This window comes from Pongo abelii, chromosome 8 (genome assembly GCF_028885655.2).
Source record: "Pongo abelii isolate AG06213 chromosome 8, NHGRI_mPonAbe1-v2.0_pri, whole genome shotgun sequence".
NCBI classification, from domain to species: Eukaryota; Metazoa; Chordata; class Mammalia; order Primates; family Hominidae; genus Pongo; species Pongo abelii.
The window spans coordinates 84865128-84893109 of record NC_071993.2 but is presented as its reverse complement, the minus strand read 5'-3'; the positions used below and the strand labels follow the sequence as shown (position 1 = coordinate 84893109).

Genomic DNA, 27982 nt, shown 5'->3' with positions numbered 1-27982 from the left:
TCAGCCACAAGTAGAATATATTCCCCCAGAGGTGATCTCCCTTTAGAAAGCATGCTTCCTTCTATGCAATAAGATCAGACAATACATTCAGACTGAATTGAATATTCTACATAAAGGTAACACATGGCAAGTTTTTATGGGGACTTGGGAAAAGCCTAAGGACCTATGAGAGACCCAAATATTAATTTTAGCACCATTCACTTTGAGGAAGCCTTTAATTTGATACATAGCAATTATCTGGAATAAAGGAAAAGCTTAATACCTAGAACATTGAACTCAAAGGCATTTGCAGCTTGGCCAATAGATACCCCATGTCTCTAACCCAAAGGCTACCCCACCCCCCACCAGCACCACTCCTCAAACTAATTTCCATACAGCTTCAAGATACAGGAAATCCCTGGAGGCAGACAAAATTTCACCAGGTGAATGATGTTGAGAATAACTGAAGAAAGGACCAGTCCCTAACAACAGATGCAGTAACATCACTTCCCTAAGCTCAAGTGTCTATCAGCTTTCTATGGCCTGCATTGTGTTTGTTTACCTGGGGTCAGGTCCACAGGGGATAGGAATAGCAGGAATGCTCTGCAGGGGGATGTAAGCCCACCGGACAGACAATGCAATAAAAGCTCCATGAAGGCCACTCTCTCATCGGACTCATTCTCCATAATCTCACATACAGAGACTCAATAAATATTTTTGAATGAGTTATTAGCATAACTCATTAACATGACATAGTATCCTGGGACATCAAATTTAAGTGGTGATTTAGAGAGAAAAGCTTTTTTGAATCAAAGCAGATATTTTAATAAACTACAGCATGCTCGAGACTTCTTAAGATGACAGGCGTATACCAGTCAGGGTTCTTAGCTTCAAACAATAGAAACAAACTCTAAGTAACTTAACCAAAGGATGAATTTATTAGGAAGCTTACAGAATAACTTAAATGGTTGGAAAACCAGACAAGGGACTACTAGGCCAAGAGCACAGTAAAGTTGTGCTAAAAAATAATGGACTCTTCTGCATTCTAAATCTTCAATGACACTGACCCTAAGATCATTGGTTTTTTTTTATTTTTTAAGAAAAAAAATAATGCTGCTTATCAGCTTCTATACAGCATTGTTTACAAGGAGCATCCTGACTTCAGTGATATTAAAGGGTTGGAAATATGTGAATCTTAGGATGGATGAAAAGAGGTCAATTCTGCAGTGTGTAATGTTCACACCATGCACTCAACAGTGGGCACCACCACTATGACCACCGCTCACGGCTCAGATCTCATTTCTTGCTGCATTCACTTCGACTTCTAGAGCTGACTTCTTGGCTTCTCATCTCAAGCCAAGATTAGGGTGTGTACTTCTGACTGGTATCACCCCAGTTGTGCCCATGTCCTAGCTGAAAGGGAGGCTGGAAAAACAAATAGTGGCCTTTTCAGCTTTTATAGTGAATAAAGCATTCTGCTTTTCTCCCTCCAATGGGAAATTCTCCAAGCACAAGAACAGAGTTCAGATGCTTGGCAGCCAAAATAGAATGACAAATATCCTCTATAGGGAGATTTCAAAGAAACTCCCTCTTATGGTAAAAGTTCAGTCTCCTCAGCTGTTAGAACTTAGAAATAGAAAAACGTTTGCAAAGCACCAGAATAAGAAAACTCATTAGGATGGAATCCAAGGCCCTTACAATCCAGCCGCTACAAACTCCCTGTCTAGCTTCCATCACCCCATCCTTTCCACATCCTACAGTTCACGGATGACAAATTAGGTGGCAGCTCTTGAGTTCCACTATCACTCATGTCTTCACTCACAGTGTGTTCCCTCAGCTTAGAAAACCTCCCTCCTCCTGGAATTTTCTCTACTTAAATAACTCCCATTTTACAACTTGAGCGAAAAATCATCTCTTGTGTGAACTTTTCCATATAGCCCTCTTTTTTGTGATCTTTTAGCACTTTATTTGTAATTCTATCATTGAAGAAAGAGGTCTCTACCCAATATCTGAACAAAAAACTGAATTCATTGCTTGCTAAAGCAAGGAAGAACTGTACTTTCAGAGGCATTCTCTCTGAGCAAAGCAGAGAGAGCTGATCTTCTATAGGGCTTGGAGACCCTTAGAGTGCAGGCACTGGCAGACTTCCAGAAGCTGGAATGTTTAGGCATTAGTTGACCTTTAGCTACAGAAGTAAAGCTGGAGTGAGAATGTTGCTGACTGGCTGACTTGCCTGGGCATGTGCACTAGAGTTCAGCTGTTGCCAATTGTCTGGCTTTACAACTGTGTGTGGTGTTGGCTAGCTTTCAGAAGCAAGTGACTGGCTAGCTTACAGAAGCACAAATGATTGCCAAAGCAAGTTGTTATTGACCCAGTTAAACAGGTACAAAATGCATTCTGATGGTTACTGGTCACTGGTCACTGTGGCCACAGAACAATCAGTCTTTTCCAGACAGGATAGGAACTTTTCATTTTCTTTTTCTTTTTTTTTTTTTTTTTTTTTTTGAGATAGAGTTTCACTCTTGTCACCCAGGCTAGAGTGCAATGGTATGATCTCCGCTCATTGCAACCTCCACCTCCCAGGTTCAAGCAATTCTCCTGCCTTGGCCTCCCGAGTAGCTGGGATTACAGGCACCTGCCACCATGCCTGTCTAATTTTTGTATTTTTAGTGGAGACGGGGTTTCACCATGTTGGCCAGGCTGTTCTCAAATTTCTGACCTCAGGTAATCCACCCACCTCGGCCTCCCAAAGTGCTGGGATTACAGGCGTGAGACACCATGCCCAGCCCGAACTTTTCATTTTCATTCTCACTGTTGTCGTAATGTATTAGGATACAATAACCATACTAACAGCTAACATTCTAACATGTATTGAGCTTTTACTATGTACTATGTATTACAGTAAATACTTTAAAAGGATTATCTCATTTAATCTTTCAAACAACCTTATAGGTGGGTCATATTATCCCTCATTTTTCAGATTGTTAATCTTAGGTGCCTCACTGGGATTCAGGAATGAAAAGAATGACAACAGAGGCAGTGCTCTTACCAGTGCATGCTAAGGACTCCACTGCCTGTTCCTTTCACTGTTTCCCCAGGACAGATAACATGCCTGTCCCAAGCCAAAACACCAGGGCTCATCTCTCTTTGCGTCCACAACTACAGAAGTCCATGGCCTCTCAAGCAGAGGCACCCTCCAATGTCGGTTGTTAAAGGAATGAAGAAAGAGTGTCCGGAATCATTCTATTAGTTCAAAACCTGGACTGACGGTCAATAAACTCTGCATCTTGCCATCTAACTGTGCCAAAGTTGATAGTAAAACTAACATCCTGCACAAAGTGTCAACTACATTTATGATTTTGAGAAACTCAGGCCATAAGATCATATGTTCTACCTGGTTACCAGCCATGTTGTAGCTAATTCTCCATCTTCGATACAACTACTAAATCTAAATGACTAGTCATCAACCTGCCTCAGCTTCCCCAAGGTAGAAGTCCCCACTCCATACCATTGTGTAGTCACTGGATCCCAGTCATAGTGTCCTATGCCCATATGTCTCTGCCTTGCCAGTCTACTTAGCACCTCCCATCCTCCTGGAACAGAATCCCATCAGTTCCTGCCAGCTCCCCTGGAGCAGCAAGGAGCCAGCCCACTCTAACTTCAGGAAGCCCCTTCTTGTATTAGTTTCCTAGGGTTACGGTGACAGATTACCATAATTTGTTGGCTTAAAAACAGCAGAACTTTATTCTCTCACAGTTGTGGAGGCCAAAAGTCCAAAATCAAGGTTTCAGCAGGGCCATGCTCTCTCCAAAGGCTCTGGGGGAAAATCCTTCCTCGCCTTTCCAGCTCCAGGTGACTCCCGGCACTCCTTGGCTTCTGGCATCATCACTCCAGCCTCCATCCCCATCCTTACATGGCCTTATTCCCGGCATGTCTCTCTGTGTCTGCTCCTCTTCTTGTAAGGACACCAGGCATTGGCTTTAGGACTCACCCTAAATATTCAAGATGATCTCATCTGAATTCTTATGTTAATTATATCTGCAAAGACCCTATTTCTATTAAAGGTCACATTCTGAGGTTCCAAGTGGACATGAATTTGAAGGGGGACACTACTCGACCTACTTCTCCCTTCAACATACAAGAGGGAAAATATTCCCTATAGGGAGATTTCAAAGAAATTCCCTCTTATGGTAAAAGTTCAGTCTCCTCAGCTGTTAGAAAGCAGAAATAGAAAAATGTTTGCGAAGTATCAGAATAAGAAAACTCATTAGGATGGAATCCAAGGCCCTTACAATCCAGCCCCTACAAATTTCCTGTCTAGCTTCCATCATCCCATCCTTTCCACATCCAATAGTACGGGGATGATAAATTAGGTGGCAGCTCTTGAATTCCACTATCACTCATGTCTTTACTCCCCTCAACTTACAAGAGGGAAAACAAAGGCTCCCTTAGGCATACTCAACCCAGCATCACTGATGAAACACCACGTTACCAAACCTAATTTGGCAAATTGAGCAAAACTGACTGATAGTTTTGCCCCAAAAGGGATTGCTAGTGAAACTGATAGTTTGAGAAGTGAAAGGAAAGGCCAGCTCAGTGTGCATAGGGCAGGTTGTTTTCAAAATATAACAGAGGTCCCAACATAGCGTTAAAAAAGATGAGTGATTAAAATCATCTATTCCAAAATAAGGAGGTAGAGGATTATTTTATATGTGTGTGTTGAAGACAGGCTTTTTAGTCTTGTTTGCAATGGAAACATTTCCTTCTAAAGAATACAACACTAAAAGGCTCTGAGACAAATCACATTTAGCAATTAGTTCACAAGTAAGTAAGAGAAAGCCAAAATAAACCAACTTCGAAACTATCTTAGTCAACAACAAAATGTGTTCACTGGTATGGCCTTGCAATCAGATACTGTAATAAACCCTAGGTGTGTCATTTCTGAAATTTTAACCAAATAATGAACATTTCAATTATAGGAAAATAAAATAACGCTCAAGAATTGTTGCAGTTACTGAATTTTCTGATTAAAAAAAACTTTTTTAAAAAAGAGTCTGCGAAGACTTATATTATTTTCTGAGTTAGAATATTATCTCCATTGCCCAGAGATTATAATCCTGTCTCCTCTAGTGAGAAGCTCCCTGCTTCTCCCTCATTCTGATGTCTACCTTGAGCCCACCCCTATCTCAGCACAGAGTTGATTACCTCTTGGTGGACTGTTTGCCTGGGCTCCTCACTCACCCCCAAATCCTGGAGACAGCAAGGCTGCATGGGCTAGAGTGTAGCTCACCAGATTCCTGCCTGGCACTTGGCCCAAGGATGGCTCTAACATCCAGACCCTTGTTCCTTCGCACTCTCCATTACATCAAGAACCAGCTGCTGAGTTCCTATTCTGGTTTTTAGCGTGAAGTGGGAGTAGGGTACTCAGAGATATATAATAGGTTTTTGTACTTTTTTTCTCTATTTCCATCTTGTTGCTTCACATCAAGTAGAAAAGGTCACAGCTGTCAAAGTCTTTATAGGTAACCAGTGAAAAAAAATAAATAAAACATAAAAGGAAATAGCCTTAAACCATTAGTATTTGCTCATTTTATATTAGATTGGTGCAAAAGTAATTGCGGTTTTTGCCATTGAAAAGGAATGGCAAAAACCGCAGTTACTTTTGCACCAATCTAATATTTAGAGTTAAACTAGTTCAGGCTTTTGTGTCATCCTTTTGAGTTTCAGAGAGAGCAATATCTGGGTCTTTAGAGGACCATGCTCTCTGGGTTCCTAAATCAAATGTCAGTTCCAATACAGCTGAGAAGAGAGTAAGCAACGGGGAGGAAAAACCTGACAGAGGGAAGAGGTGGGAGGCGTAATGCCCTCCTGTGGATCCACAAGCACAACATTCACTGATTTTCTCCCGGTGATTTTTAAATCTGGTAGGTCGCACCTTTAGCAAGGTCAGTGTTTCCTGGATTTAAACACTCTAACGCCAGTTGCTACCCCTACCGCGCTGGCAAACCGACTTACCTTTAAACCTTCACGGTCTCCCTTTGGTTATTTCATGTTAGCTACAGCTGAAAAGCCTAAAAATCTGACACCAGAATGACATTTCCTATTAGAAATTTCCCTGGCACACAGCAACATTACCAAGCCAAGCAATCATAATATTGTAGCTCAGCATGTTAAAGAACAAAAGAGGCAGTGCTGAACATCTTTGTTCCTGTAAGAAATCCCCGGCCAGGCGCAGTGGCTCACGCCTGTAATCCCAGCACTTTGGGAGGCCGAGGCGGGCGGATCACCTGAGGTCGGGAGTTCGAGACCAGCCTGACCAACATGGAGAAACCCCGTCTCTACTAAAAATACAAAAAATTAGCTGGGCATGGTGGCGCATGCCTGTAATCCCAGCTACTCGGGAGGCTGAGGCAGGAGAATGGCTTGAACCCGGGAGGTGGAGGTTGCGGTGAGCTGAGATCATGCCATTGTACTTCAGCCTCGGCAACAAGAGAAAACTCCCCCTTCTTGAAAAAAAGAAAAAAGGAAGAAAGAAATCCCCTAATTGTGGCCACAATTGATAAGCAGTAGAGGTATAGAGGGTTCAGCAAAAATAAAAATGATTAATAACAAAACACGATGAGCTTTGTTGAGTAGGAAGGCAAATTTCCTTCATAATTCAAGCACATCAGTTACCTGTGCCTGGAGGTATCTACATAATAAAATGATGCTTACAATAGTTAACTTATCCTCACCTGTGACACTAGCCTCAGTCTAGAGCAGCAGTTTTCAAAGCCACAGTGTTCTGGCTGACTGCTTATCTCCAACAGGATTAATGCTCAAAACATGGCACCGTTGTTCTGTCTGTTTGTGCCAGGAGCAATGTCACTTTTGATCATTTTAACACAGAAGCTGGCTCATGAAAGTCAGCCTTCCTATTGACTTGATGACAGCCTCTGCTCATGGCAAGCAGTATCCTATGGGAAGGTGGTGTGCAGACTTTGAGGACAGATTTTCAAACTTTTTGAGAACATCTATCAAATTTTCAAGGCTTTATTATCCCAAGAGAGTGAGCAGCTTTTTCCAGGATGTTTCGTGCTGTTTGAACACTAAAGATAAAATAAATAGTGCAACAAACCTCCTAGACTTGGTCTGCTAACTTCCTTTCCATTCAAACTTTACCCTTTACCCTTTAAAGTTTGAACTAAAAAAAAAAATCCTGGCAGCTCTCAGACCACATGAGTACAACTGGTTATTTCTACCTTGGGAGGAGAAGGTGAGTTTGATTAAATGTTCATGCCATTCATTTTTGATAGGGTCACCCAGAGTTAGCAGATAAAAACACAGGATGCCCAGTTAAATTTGAATTTCAGATAGATAATGAATTTGTGTTTAGTAAGTAATTTACGTAAGTATACCCCATGCAATATTTGGGACATACTTAATCTAAAACTATTCCTTGTTGTTTATCTGAAATTCAAATTTAACTGGGCATCCCATATTTTATCTGGCAACTACATTTCTTGAAAACTATGGGGCCCAAAATTGCAGACTTGAGGTTAATATGTTATGTCTCAGTTCCTGAGTGTTATTTAACCATGTTTAATAAAGTTAAGATGGGCAATTCTTAGTTACCCAAAATGTCAGTTCATTTTGTTTCTGCTATCCAGACTTTCCAAACAGCTTTACTTCTAAGCTCCAAAACAGGCTAAGTCCTTGATAAGCTGTTTTCTTTGCCTAAAGAACACCCTGCTCTTGGATAAATATCACAAACACGAGGATGTGCATTTGCATATGTATGTGTGTGCAGAAACCCAGCTCCCATATCTGACAATATCCAGATTGTTAAATCCCCTTTCTTTAGAAAGTATTTTTGAATCAAATTTTAAAATGTCTCTAAATCATGGCACCACAGGTTCAGCTGGCATAACCCAAAGTCACTCCAATCTTATAGCGAGAGCAAGATCATGATTATTCCTAAATAAAAAAAAATAGCAAAATTAATGAGCTTGAAGTTTCATTTGGAAGTAAAGAAGAAATCAATGCTAGACCTACTTCTTTGTTCCCTATCATAATGAAGCAGGTGTTTCACTGAAGGGATGCTTCTACAAAACTTCAGTTCCTGTTCGAAACAATAATATAATAGCACATATATCCTTTGGTGATGCTTAATTAACCTAATTAATATTCTTTTTCTTCTTTTAGTCCTTGACATTAATAACATTACTACTTCAGTAGTGTGAAGGGCTAGAAAGGAAAAAGACCAATTAACTTCATCTTGCTTTGGATTATGTGCTATTTTGAGTAGAGGATGTGGAAGTCATTAGTGCTATTGTCCAGTAAAGTCATTAGTGCTATTGTCCAGTATTTCATTCTCCCCCTTAGGACATACTATAGAATTGTACTTCTTGGTCCATTGAGTTATGCGGTTATGGTTACGGCAAAGCATATGACCAGCTCTGGACAATTAGTAGAGAATGGTAATGCTGTGTGTTACTTCAGGCCTGGAGCTTGTAATAGTTGGTTCAGGACCCTCAAAAAATCTTGCTCTCTAACTTGGAAACCAGCAATATTCAAGACTGCAACTGTTTCATTTACTTGAGTCTTTAGTTGACTGAGGTGAATAGACACCTACTGGTGACCAATGATGGTTATGTACCATGTGTGAGAAATGCACTTTTGTTGGTTTAAATCACTAAGTATTTAGGTTATTTGTTATTGCAGCGGAGTTCAGCCTAGCCCACCACATGAAATATGCAATTAAAGAGGTTTTCGTGTTTTTGCCAGCTAAATGAGTCTATAAAATACTCTATAAACTACTTTTTTTTTTTTTTTTTTTTTTTTGAGATGGAGTCTCGCTCTGTTGCCCAGGCTGGAGTGCAGTGGCGCGATCTCCGCTCACTGCAAGCTCTGCCTCCCGGGTTCCCGCCATTCTCCTGCCTCAGCTTCCGAGTAGCTGGGACTACAGGCACCTGCCATTACGCCCAGCTAATTTTTTTGTGTTTTTAGTAGAGATGGGGTTTCACCGTGTTAGCCAGGATGGTCTCGATTTCCTGACCTCGTGATCCGCCCACCTCAGCCTCCGAAAGTGCTGGGATTACAGGCTTGAGCCGCCGCGCCCGGCCTCTATAAACTACTTCTTTTTTTCTTTTCTTTTTTTTTTTTTTTTTTTGAGACAGAGTCTCGCTCTGTCGCCCAGGCTGGAGTGCAGCAGCGCGATCTCGGCTCACTGCAAGCTCCGCCCCCCAGGTTCACGCCATTCTCCTGCCTCGGCCTCCCAAGTAGCTGGGACTACAGGCGCCCGCCACCATGCCTGGCCAATTTTTTTTTTTTTATTTTTAGTAGAGACGGGGTTTCACCATGTTAGCCAGGATGGTCTCGATCTCCTGACCTTGTGATCCGCCCATCTCAGCCTCCCAAAGTGCTGAGATTACAGGCTTGAGCCATCATGCCTGGCCTGTAAACTACTTCTAATCCCCTAAAATTTGAATGTTTAAGTTTATATCATTAACTTTAACTTTAATCCTCAACAACCTCTTAAGGTAGATACAATTGCCATCTCCAGTTTAAAGATAAAAAAAATGACACAAAGAGCTAGTAAGTGATGCTTAAAGTCACACAGAAAGAAAGTAGCAGAAGGAATTTGAACTCATATCCAACTGCAGCTATAGACCATGCGTTTTACCACATCACTAAACTGCTACTCAACTATTTATCTGTGGAGTTTATTAAAGGAAACTTCTCCATAGTAGAGGCAGCAGGTCTCAGAACCTAATGGAGGCACAACAGGTACCAATAGGACAAAGGTGCCCCATGGACGCTCCTCTTCTCTCTACGTGTCGGTAGATCTTGACTGGCCTGAATTTATATGGCTATATAATGTTAGAAACTCTCTTTGGAACTATATAGGAAAAACCATAAATTCTTTAAATTAGAATTTATTTAAGTATGCAAAAGATGCATAGGAAGTGGCAAATGGACAATTTTAACAGTCATCCTGTATGGCAGCCACCTGCACCTCTGTTTAATATTCCTAGCAGCATGTAAGCAGAGATCAGTCCTTGCCATCCTCCATTGCTATACTCACCCAACACCATTGATGCCCTTGTGTTTATTATTTTAAGGAGGATTCTTCTGTTACTTCTATCACAGATGGAGTATCAGTTATGTAATGTGGCCCTGAGTGCTACAATGCCAAATTATCAAATTCTCCATTGGTTAACTTAAAAGTCTCAAATAAATTACATTGTTTTGAATGCAAATTCTGTCTGAGTACTAGGATTTTCCATTTCTGAGATGCATTGCCCAGGCAAACTAAGTACATCACTTCATTTTAAGATTCCTTCATGTCAGTATTTAAGCTGAATATATTTGTATATTTCCAAAAAAAAGTGATAAAGTGATTTTACAGACATCCCAGGTTCCCTCCTAAAAATACCACTTTTCATCAGCTTAATCATTAAGCCTTAAAAACAGGCTTGTTAATTCAAAGAGGAGGATCGGAATCTGATAGACCACAAGAAACCAGTAAACCCAAACATTTGGCTCAGCTAATCTCACTTTCAAGGACCCTGCATTTCTCAGAGCCCTGTCCCCCTGAATCTTCACCATTTTATCTTGGAAGAGTGAAGGAGAACTTGGAAGATAAACCCAGAGGACCACTTTTCTTCCTGGCCAGGAACAAATCTTCCAGCAAACCCATACCTAATCAAAAACTGAAGTAAAACATGGAAACTGGAGCTGCTAAATCATGCATGAGAAATAATACAACACGAACTAATGTGTCAAAACAATTGTCTAATTAAGACCCATTTTTAGGATCTCAGTGAATTCATGCTTTAGACACACTGCAAGAAGCAAGCCCTCAAAGGCATATTCAGAACGTAAGTCTTCCTCTCACCGAAAAGCGAGTGGAATTCTATTTAAGGTTTATTTTAGCTTTCCAGTGCTCTCAAAGTCAATAAGCTGTACTGGTTTTCTTGCTTTTACTGTTTGAAGTTGCTCACTGGATCAGTAATGCATCAGGAAAAAAATGCATATAAAGTACGTCCATAATTGAAAACATAATCTTAGTTCTTTTGTGGGGGAGGGTAGAAAAGAAATGGCCCAGAATTAACTATTGTCCTTATTTTAATTCAGAGTGTAATACAGTATGAATAAGAACTATGCTCTGCAATACTAGAAATATAGTAAATACTTTATGGTTAGGTTATTTTGCCTGAAAGCATCTAGGGAGCTTTGTGTCTGTAGAAAGATAAAAATGAAGATTTCACAATCAGACTTAGATTTCTCTTCAACCTCTTAACACATCTACAGAGCCAAGTAGAAGAAACCTGATGCTGATATACACCAGACCAAACAGCTGGTCTCCCCAAGGAAGTGGATTAGCAGTATGATCAGTGTACAGCTCACAGCAGAAAAGCTCTATATAGCCTCCTACTTTTTGTCTTCTGCTAAAATAGCCACCAGAGGGGAGGGCAGCAGGACAGTGCATAGCATGATGCCAGATGGCACAGAGTGGGGATGACAAGACTGCCTCTACCATTGCTAAAAATGAGTGCCCTCTGGACAGTTATGAGGTCCATTACAGGAAGTTGGTTCCATTAGTTAAGTCTCATCCTCCCCAAATTTGGTTGTCAGGGATTAATTTTACAATTTACATGGTGATCAATACAGGATCATTGTTAATTTTTCACAAACTATTACAACATATAATCTGTGCCTTAAATCAGTTCTCCTTTTTGGAAAGGGTGTTTTCTATCTAATTAGATATCACATAAGGGCAAACTGTCACTGGATTCCACTTTGATCAGGAGTTTATGCTTAGCACCAACCAACTCAACATCTCCTAACTTCAGGATTCATTATCTCAATGAACTCTGGCAATAGCATCCCTAAAACCTGTCTTTCCAGGAGACATGTCATTAAATGGTCCTTACTTAAGGCATTCTTTTGCAAAGCCTATTGTCTGAGGAAGAAAGAGATAAACAAGCAGAAAGGAAAACTGATTCCATTTCAAATAAGCATTCTCCTCCTTCTAAATACCTTAACTTATTTGAGGGCATTCTTGCATTGCCTTCCAGTTCCTGGTTTTCTGTTATATCAGTAAATATAACTAAATCTCTCCTCTTTTCATTTTTTCACTCAAAGTTGGTGGGAAACTGGAATCTTTCATTCATGAATACACACAAAATCTCAGATTCCTCCATCCCACCCATGGTTCATTCTCATATAAGTGGTCATTGCCAACATTAAAGGAAAGTTGCTCAAACTAAAATTTGAATCTGATCCTCCAGAAGTAGAACTTCTGATTCTGACTTTGGTGATCAGAATAAAGGTAAGAAAAGTGGAGCATTAGGCCAAACTTTCAACAGTTACCATCTGGCTCCTTTTATCTGCCCCACACCTTTGTTGTTGTTTTTTTTTTAATTTTTTACTATTATACTTTAAGTTCTGGGGTACACGTGCAGAATGTGCAGTATTGTTACATAAATATACACGTGCCTTGGTGTCTTGCTGCACCCATCAACCTATCACCTACATTAGGTATTTCTCCTAATGTTATCCCTCCCCTAGCCCCCTACCCCGCAACAGGCCCCAGTGTGTAATGTTCCCCTCCCTATGTCCATGTGTTCTTATTGTTCAACTCCCACTTATGAGTGAGAACATGCGGTGTTTGGTTTTCTGTTGTGTGATAGTTTGCTGAGAATGATGGTTTCCAGCTTCATCCATGTCCCTGCAAAAGACATGAACTCATCCTTTTATATGGCTGCATAGTATTCCATGGTGTATATGTGCCACATTTTCTTTATCCAGTCTATTATTGATGGAACATTTCAGTTGGTTCCAAGTCTTTGTTATTGTGAATAGTGCTGCAATAAACATATGTGTGCATGTGTCTTTATAGTAGGAGTATTTACACCTTTGTTTTTAACCTGGTTAGGATCAGACTGAAGAGCCACTCTGAGGTCCTACATCCAAACTTTGTGAAAAAAAAGAACCCCAATATGGCAGTAGCACAACATCTATGATGGTGCTTTTCAGTTTCAAAGAGGGTTGTCTTTAAATTTATAAAGGTTGTGCCCATAGGGCCTTTATAAGTGATTTTGGGGAATGATGATCCCATAGCACACTCATTAGAACTCAGTGTTTTGATGATGGCAGCAAGCATCAGGGAAGATTTGTAGCTGCAACATAAGCCCAAGTTGCCCCAAATAAATCCACCTTTACAAACAGAACCACTCTCTCAACCATACTGCATGGTGAACCTAATTAATGTGACATTTACCCTGCGGTCAAAACTCTTATGAAATAGTTCTATCAAATTCTCCCATATTTGTCCAAGTCCTGATGGAGCTTTGCCTGATATTAGAGAATGACACTGATCAGTGATAACTGTAGTTATTATTTAGAATGTCAACTTATCCACAGTTATTTCTCTCATTTGAATCTAGCTACATCTAGGCCACTGGTTTTTACTCAGGGATGCATATGAGACTTGCCTATTGAGTTTAATGACCTACTCCAAACTTCATGAATATTTTTTTTTCCTTTGAGGTGGAGTCTTGCTCTGTTGCCCAGGCTGGAGTGACGTGATCTTGGTTCACTGCAACCTCTGCCTCCCAGGTTCAAGCAATTCTCCTGCCTCAGCCTCCCGAGTAGCTGGGACTACAGGCATGCACTACCATGCCTGGCTGATTTTTGTATTTTTAATAGAGATGGGGCTTCACTATGTTGGCCAGGCTGGTCTTGAACTCCTGACCTTGTGATCCACCCGCCTCAGTCTTACAAAGTGCTGGGATTACAGGCGTGAGCCACCATGCCCAGGTGAATCTTTTAAGAGTATTATATCTTGAGGTTTTTTTTCTCTGTAAAAACTATATTCATTCATTTTTATAAAATCAGAAATAACATTCCTTGACTTCTTTAAAAATCGGCTTACTCATTATCCTTCAAGACATTCTAATTTTGGTGGAATGATTTTACTGTCTTTTTTTGCATGTCACATTTCGTGCTATGCTTATTATAAACTCTCATGAGACCTTTCACATTTTAAAATTATCGGTAGTAAACTAACCACAGCGATTCCTATCTCTGTCATCTATAGATGGTTACGTTTTCCTCCAATGGTTGCCTGAGGTTTTATTCAGCTTTAGGCTACAGTTTGAGTCTTTGGCAAAGATAAATCTCAAAAGCCTCATAGTAAAGGACCAGACACTTTAAACAATTGACACTTCAAATGACAGACTCTTGGATACAGGCATCTGATGACACCAGTGGGCTGAGTCAGGATTTGTAGAACTTTAATGGAGAAGCAGACAGCTTCATGATACCACTAGCCCAAGATCAAGAGGAACAAGAATTAATTACACAAGACTGACTGACGCTGGGTGTAGTGGCTCATGCCTATAATCCCAGCACTTTGGGAGGCTGAAGAGGGCAGATCATTTGAGACCAGCCTGGCCAACATGGTGAAACCCCATCTCTACTAAAAATACAAAAAAAAATTAGCTGGGCATGGTGGCACGTGCCTGTAGTCCCCATTACTTGGGAGGTTGAGGCAGGAGGATCCCTTGAGCCCGGGAAGCGGAGGTTGCAGTGAGCCATGATCACACCACTGTACTCCAGCCTGGGTGACAGAGGGAAATTTTGTCTCAAATAATAAAAATAATAATAAGATTGAATGGACTACTAAGGAAAATTTTATTTTGGTCGTTTATTTAGTATATTATTTTTATTGTTCTATTTTTGAATATATAAGAAGTCCTCTCTATACTTCAACTATCTGTAATTCACAACAATTTAGTAGATGCTGCTAATATAAACTGAAATAAAGCATTTAAAAATGGTATCCGAGTCTCACTGATCCCCAGAGTTCAGAAACTCATACCAAGTGTCCTTACATTCTTACGGCAATAGGATAATTTGTATGCATTCAATAATAATCTGTCTTCTTTTATCCCCGATATAATTGGAAAATTCCATTATTCAACAAATGTCTTGCTTGGAAGGGAAGGCATTTGAGAATGAAGCTCATTGTATCACATAGAACAGGCCACTTAAATTCCAGTGGGAATTTTACCTGCAGTCCAGGATTCCAATGCTGTATTATGAGCAAAGACTATACAAGCACACTTCTCCCCTGAAATCTACCTGTGTATGAGCAACAGGTTGGGAATTACATGCCCCATTAGCACCTTATTACAAGTGACAACTGTGTAATTTCTGTGAGGCCAGACTACAGAATGAAAAGAAAGAGGGCAGTCTGAGGAGAGATGGCTGGTCACCCTGAACCTTACTATGTCATAGATGACTCCTGGTAGGAGATTCAAGGTCAGTGCATCCCTGGGATCAGTCAGACCTGGGGGCAGACTTTGGGGAACCTGTGCCCTTCCCAGCATGACTCTCCTAATTAGTTAGGTGCTGGAGTGCATTTAGTAATAATCTCAAGCTTATCATAACTCAAATGGTATTTCACACTCACTTCGCTGCAACAAGAGTTACACTCTGTTTGAGATCATCACAACACACCTTCATTAATGCAGACGGCATTTTTATCTCACTACGAAATTAACTGACTAAATAAGAGGTTGCAATGCCAAGGAAGAAGGAAGATAAAAATCACAAGGCAAATAACAAAATTGCAAGGTTAAAAAACCTGCCCAGCCAAAGTTGTTATAACAGGAAGATCTCCTGATGCATGTTTGCTAACTAGGACTGGGCTTAAAAGTTATTACAAAATTAACCTATTACACTTAAAGCCTCCCACATTATTTTTAAAGTTAACATCTAAATGTTAACAAAAAAGCAAAGTTAACGCTTATGGAACTTCCATGTCCCCAAAAATATGTTAGGTGCATTACACATAAAATTTCAATGATGGAAATATTCACCACTTTGTAATTACAAGTTAAAGTAGATTATATTAATTCAATCTTTTTTAAAAGCATCAGAAAGGCCAGGCGTGGTGGCTCACTTTCATAACCCGAGCACTTTGGAAGGCTGAGGCAGGTGGATCACTTGAGGTCAGCACTTGCCTGGTCAACATGGTGAAACCCCATCTCTACAAAGAAAATACAAAAATTAGCTGGGCATGGTGGCTCACACCTGTAGTCCCAGCTAATAGGGGAGGCTGAGGTGGGAGGATCGCTTGAACCTGGCGTTGGAGGTTGTAGTGACCTGAGATTGTGCCACTGCACTCCAGCCTGGTTGACAGAGTGAGACCCTGTCTCAAAAAAATAAAAAAAAAAAAAGCATCATGAATCATATGTATGAGGGATTTTTAATAGTCTTTGCTACATTCTCATACAAAAAAACTTTTAATTAATAAAATATCAATTTATTATCAAAATGTATTGGAAAGCTGTTTCCTTTATTCATTTAAATACTTATTGACGTCAGAAAACCAGATACCACACACACATACATACTAGTATGTTTATTCCAGTCTGCTAAACTTCAGCCTAAAAGAATAGCTCTGGATGGAACTGAGACTTTTGATTTTGCTGAGGAGAATCCCCACGTCTGAGGCACGAAAACATCCTGAATGAATGAAAACAGAGAGATCCTCCTCCATCTTCCCCCCAAAAGAATGCAGCTGCTCCTTTAAATCAAAGTCCAATCTCCAGGCGTGGTGGCTCACGCCTGTTCCCAGCACTTTGGGAGACCGAGGCGGGTGGATCACCTGAGGTCAGGAGTTGGAGACCAGCCTGGCCAACATGGCGAAACCCTGTCTCTACTAAAAATACAAAAAAATTAGTCGGGCATGGTGGCAGGCGCCTGTAATCCCAGCTACTCAGGACGCTAAGGCAGGAGAATCGTTTGAACTCGGGAGGCGGAGGTTGCAGTGAGCCGAGATGGCGCCACTGTGCTCCAGCCTGGGGGATACAACGAAACTCTGTCTCCAAAAATAAAAATAAATAAATGAAAATTAAAAAATAAATCAAAGTCCAATATTTAAGAACATGTTTTAAGGGGCACCAAATTATAGCCGGCTCAGAGCACCCAACTTTCAACCTGCAAGAGCTTCCACGTGTCTCAGGCCGGCAGAGCACGCAATGACAAGTCGTGCCAATCCCCTCCCGCAAAACAGTGCGCTCAAATCGTCTGCCAGAACCGTGTGCACTAGCCTAAGAATCACCCGTCTTGGCAAAGGCCTGAGGAGAGAGAGCTGCTACCTGACTTTCTCCGTGGCTCCTCCCGTTCTCCGCTTTGAAGATGGACTTGGGCTTCCTGGACTTGAAGTTGCCCATGCTGGGTCGCAATACACTGTCCACCAGCACGGTCGCCTCTACATTCTGCTGCTGCGGCTCCCAAGAGGGCGGCGCGTGCTCCTCTACCAGAGCCCCTGCGTCGGGGTAGTTCTCTTTATTGTTTTCATCTCTAAAACAGGAAGGACCCAATTTAGAAAGTACCTTAAAAAAAAGATGAATAAACTGCTGCAGGAAAGAGGGCTGGAGATATTCATTGCTGCTGTATTTATAGGATAGACACCTCACAAAATTTTTAGCCTACACTTAGACAATTTTGCATGAACAAAAACTTAAAAGAAATGTGAATTTCACTCTATATCACTTCACCTTCCCTTCTGATCTTTGTTAATGGATACATACTTTGTGTAGCTGTAACTATACACATATCATTATTTTTTTAATTTTCGCTTTAAGAAACTTTCACATATATCATATTTCCCTCTCACAACAATAATGTGACATATTCAGGTGAGATATCATCATCTCTACTTTATAGATTAAGACTCTAAGAGATTAAATCACATGCCTAATGGAAGGACTAATCCACACAGACCCAGAGGCCTCATGTGGGTCTCCAGACTCACACCTGAGTTCTTGGTTCAAGGCACCATGCTTCCTCTTCATTGGCAATGTCAGTTTATAATCATCCCCCCACAACTTTCAGAGGTACTTAGAAATTTAACAGGATCTATTTTGATAGGCATGGGCCAAATTTTACCCAATCAGGCCCACTGAACAATGCCCTGAATGCAAAGTCAAACATCCAAATGTCCAGGTTCTGGTTCTGAAGAAGATGGAAGAGGGTGGTGTTATCTTCATATATTCACGGCTGGGATAGCACTTGTGTTCTTCGTTCAACAATCAAATTCTGTACAAGATCCCTACCCGCCTCCAGTTTCAATTTTCTCAAAAATACTGACATGATAACACTCTTATTTGAAGCCATTCTTCCCACTTAAATCTAGATGCATTTTATTTTTCATACTGCTAAGTATCAAGCAAACACCACAGACATAACCAGAAGGGGCCTTCTCTATGTAAACAATATCATTAACCTTAATCTACCACAATCACTGTCACTAGAACATGAAACGCATGAGAAGTGGCTGCTTCCTCCAGGTGTTGTTTTTCCCTCATGCTCCCTTACCAAAAGCACCCATAAAACAGCATTTGCAAAGTCCCCTGGAAAGCAATTCCTAGCTGCTCAAGGACACCTAAAGCCAAGAGGCCAGACCAGCAAAGAAGGAATGCCCACCATTCAAGATGCCTTTTACAAATAAAAGGCAGATTAAATTCACTGAGCTGGCATCAGGGAGGATGAGTTCCAGGTAGTCTTTGGGAAAAGAGCAAAGCAAATATCAAGATAGGTGGTCTGGAACATGACCAGGGTGCAGTTGGACAAGGTATAAAAATAAAACTGCGTGAAATAGTTAAACTTGAATCCAGGACAAACGTAGTGCTACCTGGTAAAGGAGAACCTAACAATTAAAATAATTATTCAATGTTAGTAACTGAAAAACAAATCAATGCCAGTGACACTGGTCAATATTCTTGCTGTGAGATAATTTACAATTAAAAAAACTCCAAGTCACACATAGATTTGGAAATTAATATCAAACCATGAATTGGAAACTGCACTAGTTCATTTGAGGTACATTTTTCTCACTAAAAACCCATCCACTCCATGATCCTCCATGAGAAACAAAAGAAAGAACAACTGCCTTTACAGTTACCTAAATGCTCTCATTTGAGTAGGATTATAGAACACTCAAGAATTAAAAAAAAATAGCTTTTCAAATCTAAAATGTCTCTTTTGATAGACTCATTCCCAAAATAATACCTGAACTTTGTTTTTATATCATGTTTTCAAGTCAACCAAAATTTAGAAATGTAATTTTGTTTACTTCCTTGACTTGGAAAGCCAGGAAAGGGGAGAGGGGGCCAAAAGCATCTTTCTTGCATTACACAAATGTAAAACCTGGTTACAAAAGTCATATTTAGAAACATATTTTCTCACATATTATTGGTTCCTCAGGATCTCCAAAACAGAAAAGCACAGGTTATGTAATTTATGCCACTACTTATTGGAATAAATCATGACTGAGAAAAAGCATGGTGTCCTGAAAAAAGCCAGAGTCTGAAAGATCCTCCCACTTATTAGTTGTGTGGCCTGGGCAACATCACTTCACCTCTATGATCCTCATTCATAAAATAGATGTAGTATCTGCTTAACAGAGATAATACAGTCTCTGTGAAATGCCTATCATAGAAAGCTGACCCAAGGCTGCAACCTAATAAATGAAAGCTATTGTTACTCTCAGGCAGGGCCTTAGCCATGTGGTTATTTGCAAAGGAAAAAAAAAAAAAGAGAGAGAGAGTTCTTTTTGGTTTCTCTGATGCCTCCAAGATAATTTTGAACTCCTTAGCAAGGAACACAAACCCTAGGAAATCTGATCTTTGTTTACCTCTAGAGCTTCACGTCATATCTTACCTCTTACTTCCTCACTCCACCAGGTTCCCAGGGTTCCTACCATCCTGAACCACTTGCTGTTCCTGCAACTCAAACAATTCTGTCTACCCTCTATTGGCTTTCCAGTGAGCTACTCCCTCTGCTTGGTGGCATCCTCTTTTTCTTAGCCTTGGACCTCACCAAAAATAATAATAATAATAATAATAATAATTTAAAAAATAAATAAAAATTCATATGCCTTGTATAATTTTCTTCAGGAATCAATCCAAGAAAGCTCTCTGGGTGGTCTGATTCTTCTAAGTAAATCCACTATTTACCTCTAGTATAGTAGCACTTAATGCACTGTAGCATCCACATCTATATTCTAGCCTATCTCCTCTAGCAAACTGAATTCTTAGGAGCAGCATTGGTTTGTCTTTCTTCATCCCAAATCTTAACTGGCTGGCTCCTGGCACACAAAATTGGCCTTCAACAAATATGTGTTATCCAGTAAGTGGACTTTAAAGTCAGAGAGACCTGGGTCTAAATTCTGCCTCATAGTTCTATGTTATCTTGGATGAGCTATCATTCCTAAGTGTCAGTTTCTCCATCTACAGGATGAGAAGGGAAATATAAACTTCCTTTTAGTTTAGATCAAATAATAAAATGTAGATGAAAGTGCTTGGAACAAAGTAAATGTAGAAGAAATGATTAGCAGTGAAGGTTTTGCCATGATACTATAAGCCCTTGATGACCATACTACAGACACTCAATAACAAATAACATGTTTGGTGAATAATCTACAGCCTCTTCCTTTAGGGTGTGTGATGAGAATATTGAGATAGGCTAATCAATACTCAATTCAATAGGCATTTATCAAGTGTTCCCACATGTAAGATACTGTCCTGATTGCTAAGAGGGTGGTATCCAAAAGCAGAAAAGACAAAAATTTTGACAAGAGGTAAAAATCTAGTAGAAGAGATAAGACATGAGAACAAATAATTGGAATTCAAAGAAGAGACTAGAATTCAAAGGAAAGCCACCAGACCTAGATGGTTTCTGTCTCTCACAAATATGAACTAAGCAATGGTGGCTTGTACCTGAGACTGGAGCAATCAGTCTGGTCTTCATGTAGAGAGACTGGATCTTCGTCACACCTGGAGAGCAGGAAGAAAAATTACATCAGATACAGCTGTCTGCTATAGCAGTAGCAGCAACAATCTAGAATTGTCTCAAGATTACCATGGAAAACTAAAAGATGAAACACTCATCATCATTCTCTCCCAAATAAGTTCTGATTCCTATGTCTCCCAGTTTATGATACCAATGTTGTCATATCATGTGAGCTTAAAAGCTCAGAGCCAGAGGTGACTCTCTTTTTTGCCTCCACTGTCCTGTGTCACCTAAACTAACAAGGACCTAAGTGTTCACAGCACTTGAGGGGACATTGGACACCAAGACTGGTAGCCTGTAGTTGGCTCAAAAGAGATTCCACTACATGCCTCTTTGCATTTTTTCTGCTTCAGGCAGTCCCAAACCAAACCAGCCTCCATTTAGTTTACTCTATTGGTCTCAGATTTTCTTGATCTTGTGAAAAGGAAGGGGTTCCTTTACATAAAACTTCCGGATTAACCTTATGAAAAATTCTTGGTTCTTCCATATTGAAAAATCTCCAGTGCTCCATCCTGCCTAGGGGAACCAGGAGTAGGACCATCGTTTTGCTCTAGTGTATAGGATGAAGACTTTGTTCCTGTTCCCAACCATTCCCACCCAGCCCCATTCAAGCCTGGAATACTTTTTCCATCTTCAACTCCTACTCATCCTTCACTGCCCAAGTCAGGTTTCCCCAGCTCTGTACCTTCCCAGCCAAGGTCACCCATGTGCCATGTTCTCAGTCATGTGCTATGATGGTTAATATTGAGTGCTAATTTGATTGAAAGATGCCAAGTATCGTTCCTGGGTGTGACTGTGAGGGTGTTACCAAAGGAGATTAACATTTGAGTCAGTGGACTGGGAGAGGCAGACACACTCTCAATCTGGGTAGGCACCATCTAATCAGCTGCCAGTGCGGCTAGAATAAAGCAGGCAGAAGAAGCTGGAAAGAACAGACTTGCTGAGCCACCTGGCCTTCATCTTCCTCTTGTGCTGGATGCTTCCAGCCTTTGAACATCAGACTTTAAGTTCTTCAGCTTTTGGACTCTTGGACTTACACCAGTGATTTGCCAGGGGCTCTCGTGACTTTGGCCACAGACTGAAGGCTGCACTGTTGGCTTCCCCACTTTTGAGGTTTTGGAACTCAAGCTAGCTTCCTTGATCCTCAGCTTGCAGATGGACTATTGTGGGACTTCACCTTGTGATCATGTGAGTCAACTCTCCTACTAAACTCCCCTTCGAACATACATATATCCTATTAATTCTGTCTCTTTAGAGAACCCTGACTAATACACGTGCCAAGTTCCTACTTTAACCTTAATTCATAAACATTTACTCTTCATTCTGAGGTTTTGGTAAACAACTATATCTCACCACATATCACTTTGTAATACTTTGTACCACTGAGATCTTTTTGATTAGTTATTAATTCCATGAGTAGAAATAACTATAATTTATTTTCCTAGATATATTGCCACAGTGACAGAGTACCCCAGAGACAGTCAAAAATACTTGAATTGAAATATTAACTTTGTTCCCTAAGAGGTCTGGTCTCTGAAATAATTTAACCAGCATTTATTATTTACTGAATCCAGGCACTGCATTAGACATTGGAACTGTGCTTCCCAAACTCTCAGGGTTTGGGACAGACCAGTTTGTTTTTTATTTCCACACCACTGTGGACGAACACTTTGGTAAAAATGTCACAGCAATGTCAAATTCCTATTAAAGTTATGAGATACTTACTCCCTATTTCTGTTTTTTTTTTCTTGTCTCAGACACGTTTTAAACAATTTGGAGACTTACATTTTGTGTAGCATTGCTTCTATAGGACACAAAATTTGAAAAAGATCTGAATCCTGCCCTAAGAAATTCACAATGTAATCAGTAGACAAAAATAAAGCAAATAAATGCCTGCATACATAAATATAACCATAATATACTGTTTATACTATATGAAATAATTTAACATTTTAAAGTATTCTTTACTGGCAATGGTGTATAATTAACCCACAGAATGAATCCAGTCCTCTTCCCTTAAAATCTTTAATTTATAGTTTTGTAGTGAGTTAAACAAAGGCCACCCACAGACTCTAACCCTTTCTATCTACTGAAATATTTTGTTACCTCTGGCAATTAAAAAAATTGGTTGCCCTGGTGCAGTGTTTCACATTTGTAATCCCAGAACTCTGGGAGGCCAAGGTGGGCCTGAGTTGGAAGTTCAAGACCAGCCTGGCCAACATGGTGAAACCCCATCTCTACTAAAAATACAAAAATTAGCTGGGTGTGGTGGCACATGCCTATAGTCTCAGCTACTCAAGAGGCTGAGGCACGAGAATCACTTGAACTTGGGAGGTGGAGGCTGTAGTGAGCCGGGATCACACCACTGTACTCTAGCCTGGGCAACAGAGTGAGACTCTAATAAAATAAAATGCTGCTTTTAATAGAATAAACCAACCTTCCTTACTTTCTTACCAATAGTCTACTCTTTCCATCTCATGGAAAACAAATCCTCAAGTATTGCTTTGTTCCCCTTCATTAGCAGCATTCAGCTAATAGATCACCTGGGCTTTGTAATGTGGATAAAAATGTTTTTCAACAGCAAAGCAGCAACAACAATGAAGAACAAAAATTTAGAATTGTTGCTTTCAAAGATCTAGGGCTTAAGCAGAGGTTTGGAGCTTCAATTCTGGAGCTCAACAATACCCATTGTTTGGGGATTTGGCAAGAACTTATTTTTCCCCCTCATTTGATTTATTAATCTTTCTCCTCAAAGTACAATCAGTTAAAAATGGAAACTTGGCACCAAAACATACAAAGTTGGAGAAGATTCTGAAGTATGAAGCTGGAGCTGATTAGTTGATCCAATATTCATGTCTACTAAACAACTCCAGTTGCCACTCAAAAGAACACAATTCCAAGCTCACAGACAGAGCAACTGAAATAGAGCTACCTCCTGGCTTACATGGCACACGTTTACAACCTCTTTTAGTTCATTTGCGTTTTCACTTACCTTGGTAAAGACCATCAACTTCTATTCAATTAATAAATCATTTCTGTCCTTTCCCTGAAACCCCTTATTTCTTTGTGAAATGCTCAGGGTTGCTACTTTTTTTCCTATTTGAACTTTTGCTCCCTCAATCAACCACAAACAAGAAAAAGTTGTGTGGTACTTCACAGCTCACCTGCTCTTTCATATAATCTCAATTCAGCCTGAGAATGCTCCGAGGTAGGAATTACCTTTGCACCTGGGCTAAGTTGTAAGTCAAGATTCCAAGGCCTCGATCAGTGAAGCCTGGATTGTTTCTGCTCCACCACATCAAGCCCAAAAAGCAAGAACCAAATAATCTCTTCAGTCTATATGCCAGAGGATCACAAGAGACAGGGCATGCCATTTCTTAGAATAATGGTGGTGAAAGAAGTACCCACAAGAAGTTCTCTTTGCTGCCTAAAACAGAAGAGAGGCCTCAGACTGACTGTTAGATAAAATGTAGTTGTGCTATAAAGATATTTACACTTGCCCTGTAGTACCATGTTCCCTGAAGGCAAAGTTGCAGAGGTACAGCCTCCTGTGGGGTTTCTCAAAATGTGGCCCCTGAATCACTTGCATTAGCACTACCTGAAGTACCTTGTCAAAACAGAAGTCTCCAGCCCCACTATATCAACTCTCTGAGGGCAGAGTCCAGGAATGTGGATTTTTAAAACAGACTGCCTACCTATAGAACTACTATGTTTCTAAACATTTAACACTGACCTAAAGGTTTCCAAACCCCAAACCAGCACTGTCCTGACACCAATACAATCACCCATTCTGGGTTCCCACTTTGAGATAAAACCTGGGAGACTGCAATTTTCACAAGTTCCAGTCCTCTTCCCCAGTTGATATTGATGATCAGTTAGCTTTGAGAACCACTGGTTTGAATGATAACTAATCAGAATTATTGCAGGCTTCATTTAAAATAGCAAGTTAGCTGGGGCAATGTCACGATTGATCATGGAAAAATATTAGATGAAAAGGTGCCACAGATAGGGAAGAAAAGGCCAAGGCCATTGTGACGAAAACATTGGGGTGGAAAAAGAAATTGAATTTGTCCAGAGCTGCATAGATAGTGCCAGGCCTGGGAAAAACCAAGAAGAAAATAAAATCTGTCCTTGAGTCCCTCCCAATTTCCCTTTCCCCTTGACTCTTCTAAGACTCCCAGCTGGCCAAGCATAACCATAACCATAACAGGTTAGAATATAGGTTAGGTAAAATAATTCATATTAAAGTATTCATGACAATTTGAATCCACTTTCCAAGGGCACAAACTTTTTAATTTTCAATTTAATAAGGGTCACTACCAGAGGCCTTCATCCAAAGAAATCATCTCTAGGTGAAATTTCAGGCATCGAAGAAAATAAGTGGGTGTGAGTAGAAGGATGTAGGAATGGGGTGGGGACAGGAGGCAGAGGAGCTCTTCTTGTAGCCAGAGCATAGAGGGGAGAAAAGTCCCTCCTCCGTGTAGGCCAAGACCACACCCAAACATTTCCTGAGAACCTGCTATGTCTATGTCTCAGGATATAGCATGTTGGTCCTGAGGGCTATGGGGTCATGCCCAGAGAAGCACGGGATATGGGTCATATTACTGAGGAGAGGGGAAAATATTATTGTGGACAATGACTAGTTTTAAACAATCCTAGTCAATGATGTGTTATACCTATGAAGCTTTTGGTATGTTCTCAATAGGCTCCTTAGATTCTTATATTAGCCAGATGGCATACCAATTATCTCTCAGTGCCTTTTAAAATAAATCACTGTCACTCCTCTGAAAGTAAAAACATGATCTTACGCAATCAGAACTCCTTGGGGAGTGTCCAAAGACAAGGCACCAGGCTCTCCCCAGCATTTAACCACAAAACCTCTACATAAAAAAAAAAAAAAAAAAAAAAAAAAGTCCATGTGAAATCTGGAGCTAAGTGTCTCCATTTTGAACCTGCCGTGCCTGTGGCTGACTGAGGATTTGGCCACACCGGGCTCCTGAGAATCGGGGCCAGAAAGCACTTAGTACTTTAAGCACAGCAAAGGGAGGAGAGCAGTACCTGTGCACCTGGAGCAGGAAGTCCAGGCCTCATCTTCGGCCTGCAGATGCACACTTTGGCACACCTCTCTCCCCTTCTCTCAGGCCTTTAGAAAAGCAACATTGCAGCACAGGTTACCAAGCAATCTTATAAACAGAATGTGAGTCCAAATGAGTATTTTACATTGCTTCTTCTAAAGTCAACCCTGTATTTTTTTTCTGAAGTGGTTCCACTAAAGTCTGCTCAAAACTGGACACTAAAGGAGCAGCACAGCGAAAGAGAGAAACAAAAGAATGTGGAAAACAAGAGGGCCTAGAAAGCACTGTAAACCTTACCCCTCCCTCACCAAGTCATTGTGATAGTGGCAGGACTTGGAAGCCAAAAGATACCTATTTCTACATTTATTTGCTTTTTAGGGAATTTTAGCAAACAGCTCCCCAGTTAGTTAGGCCGTCTATATCAAACTCATAACAGTTTTTAAATGTAGTTGAGGATACAACTTTACACATGCCTTTTTCCTGAAAAGCTGTTTAGAGTGGCTTCTACAAAGGTCCCAGAAGTAAACATCATGAATTAGCCTAGAGAAAGAATGCCAGATGAAGTACATATTCATATATATATAGTATATATAAATTACATACAGTATTAGCAAAATACACTACCTGTTAATTTTTAACAAATATAGTATAATATTAGGAAAACATATTAAGGAAGGGATGGCAAAAAATTAAAACTATAACATATAAATATCTTTTAAAAAATACTGTGCTTGCTGGCACGCTCCTTCATTCACACTCCTTCATTCCATGTTTAAAGGGTGTTAGTTGCCCTAATCAACAGCTTTAACCATAGGACCAGGTGACTCATTCGTCCCATAGCCACATCTCTGTAGTCAGAAGACAAAAATGACAAAGGGCATGCACAAAAAGTTTACTCTGATATGCCTTAAAAATCTGTAGACAAGACAGGGCCAAGATAAGTTTAGCCTGTTTACCACATGCTGGAATTCAGCTCATTTCACATCTATCTCCTATTGCTGTAAATGTATATAGTGTGCACTCCATGAAAACTGACACCAATGTTGGCAAAATACAACAAAGCTTCCTAACACATCAAATGGATTTTTAAAAATCTGAGCTCCAAGAACACATATCTTGGAGCACTGAGCTCCTGCAAGCAATCAGCTGGTTTTAATTTCTCTCCCGCAGCTGCTAAAATGCTGGTTTCAACCTGTAAAGATTTCTGGGCCCCACCAGTCAGCACGTCTCACGGTCTTCACAGCCCCAGATTCCGGGAGACAATGCATCTAAAACGAAAAGCGGCTGGGAACGGTGGAGGATACCTTCACGATAGTTGCTTCCAGAGAAAGGCATGCAAGTCTAATTTTAATGGTAAGAATCACTTACTCTGTTACAGTGGTGCTGCTGAAGGAATTATCCTGAAGGCTGAAACAGAAACAAGAAAACATCAGCCAAGTCTGGCTGGGGAGCCGTCTCCCTGATTGCTCTCCGGGAGTTAGAGCACATACACAAACATGGCATTGCAAGGCAAGTCTCCGGGCTCGCCCGGCACGCTCGCTCTACCTTGGGCTGCTGTCTGCACATGCTCGTAACGACACCCCCAGCAGGGGCCCAGCGGCACGGGCGAACCACAAAGCCCGGCAGCCCGCGAGGCTGCGGGGACAGAGCTGGGCGGGGCGCGGCGGCGGGGCTGGGACCCCGGGATCCAGCGAGGAGCACCTGGAGAGTTACCGCACGACCCCGACCTCGCCAGCCCAGGCGCCGCGTTTAATCTTGGGCTCTTTGTGCCAGCCACCCCCCGAGGCTGGCAATGAGAATGCCCCAGTGTTTCTGCCGAAGTGCTGAAATACCCGGCAGACTTGCTTTCTTCCACACGTCTCCTACCAATTTTACAGAGCTCACCCCAACCCCCCACACTCCCACCCCACCCCCAGGGATGGAGGCTCGCAGAGATTCATCCATCGTTCAGAAAAAGTCAGGAGAGAACAAGAAGGGAGAGGGGTATATTGCTGCTGTTTGGTGTTTTATTTTGTGTGTGTATTGTTTTTTGTTGCCTAGGAAAAAGAATAGGCTCTGAAGCAGGGCTGGCTGCA

General features: G+C 40.9%; 1 protein-coding gene across 6 annotated transcripts in view; it reads right to left on the bottom strand.

Annotated features, from left to right (window-relative positions):
- Positions 1-27749, bottom strand: part of FAM13C (family with sequence similarity 13 member C) — a 123012-nt gene extending 95263 nt beyond the window's left edge. The window contains exons 1-4 of one of the 6 annotated variants that reach the window (XM_024253896.3): positions 27453-27749; positions 27276-27314; positions 20760-20816; positions 17136-17340 (exon numbers count right to left, since the gene is read on the bottom strand). In XM_024253896.3, the coding sequence (XP_024109664.2) occupies positions 17136-17210 (75 nt within the window). In that variant the 5' untranslated portion in view covers positions 17211-17340; positions 20760-20816; positions 27276-27314; positions 27453-27749. Of the gene's footprint in view, positions 1-17135; positions 17341-20759; positions 20817-27275 lie in introns of all 6 variants that reach the window. The other 5 variants (XM_063727636.1, XM_024253895.3, XM_024253894.3 and 2 more) reach the window with 5 other exon arrangements.
- Positions 27750-27982: the final 233 nt, after the last annotated feature.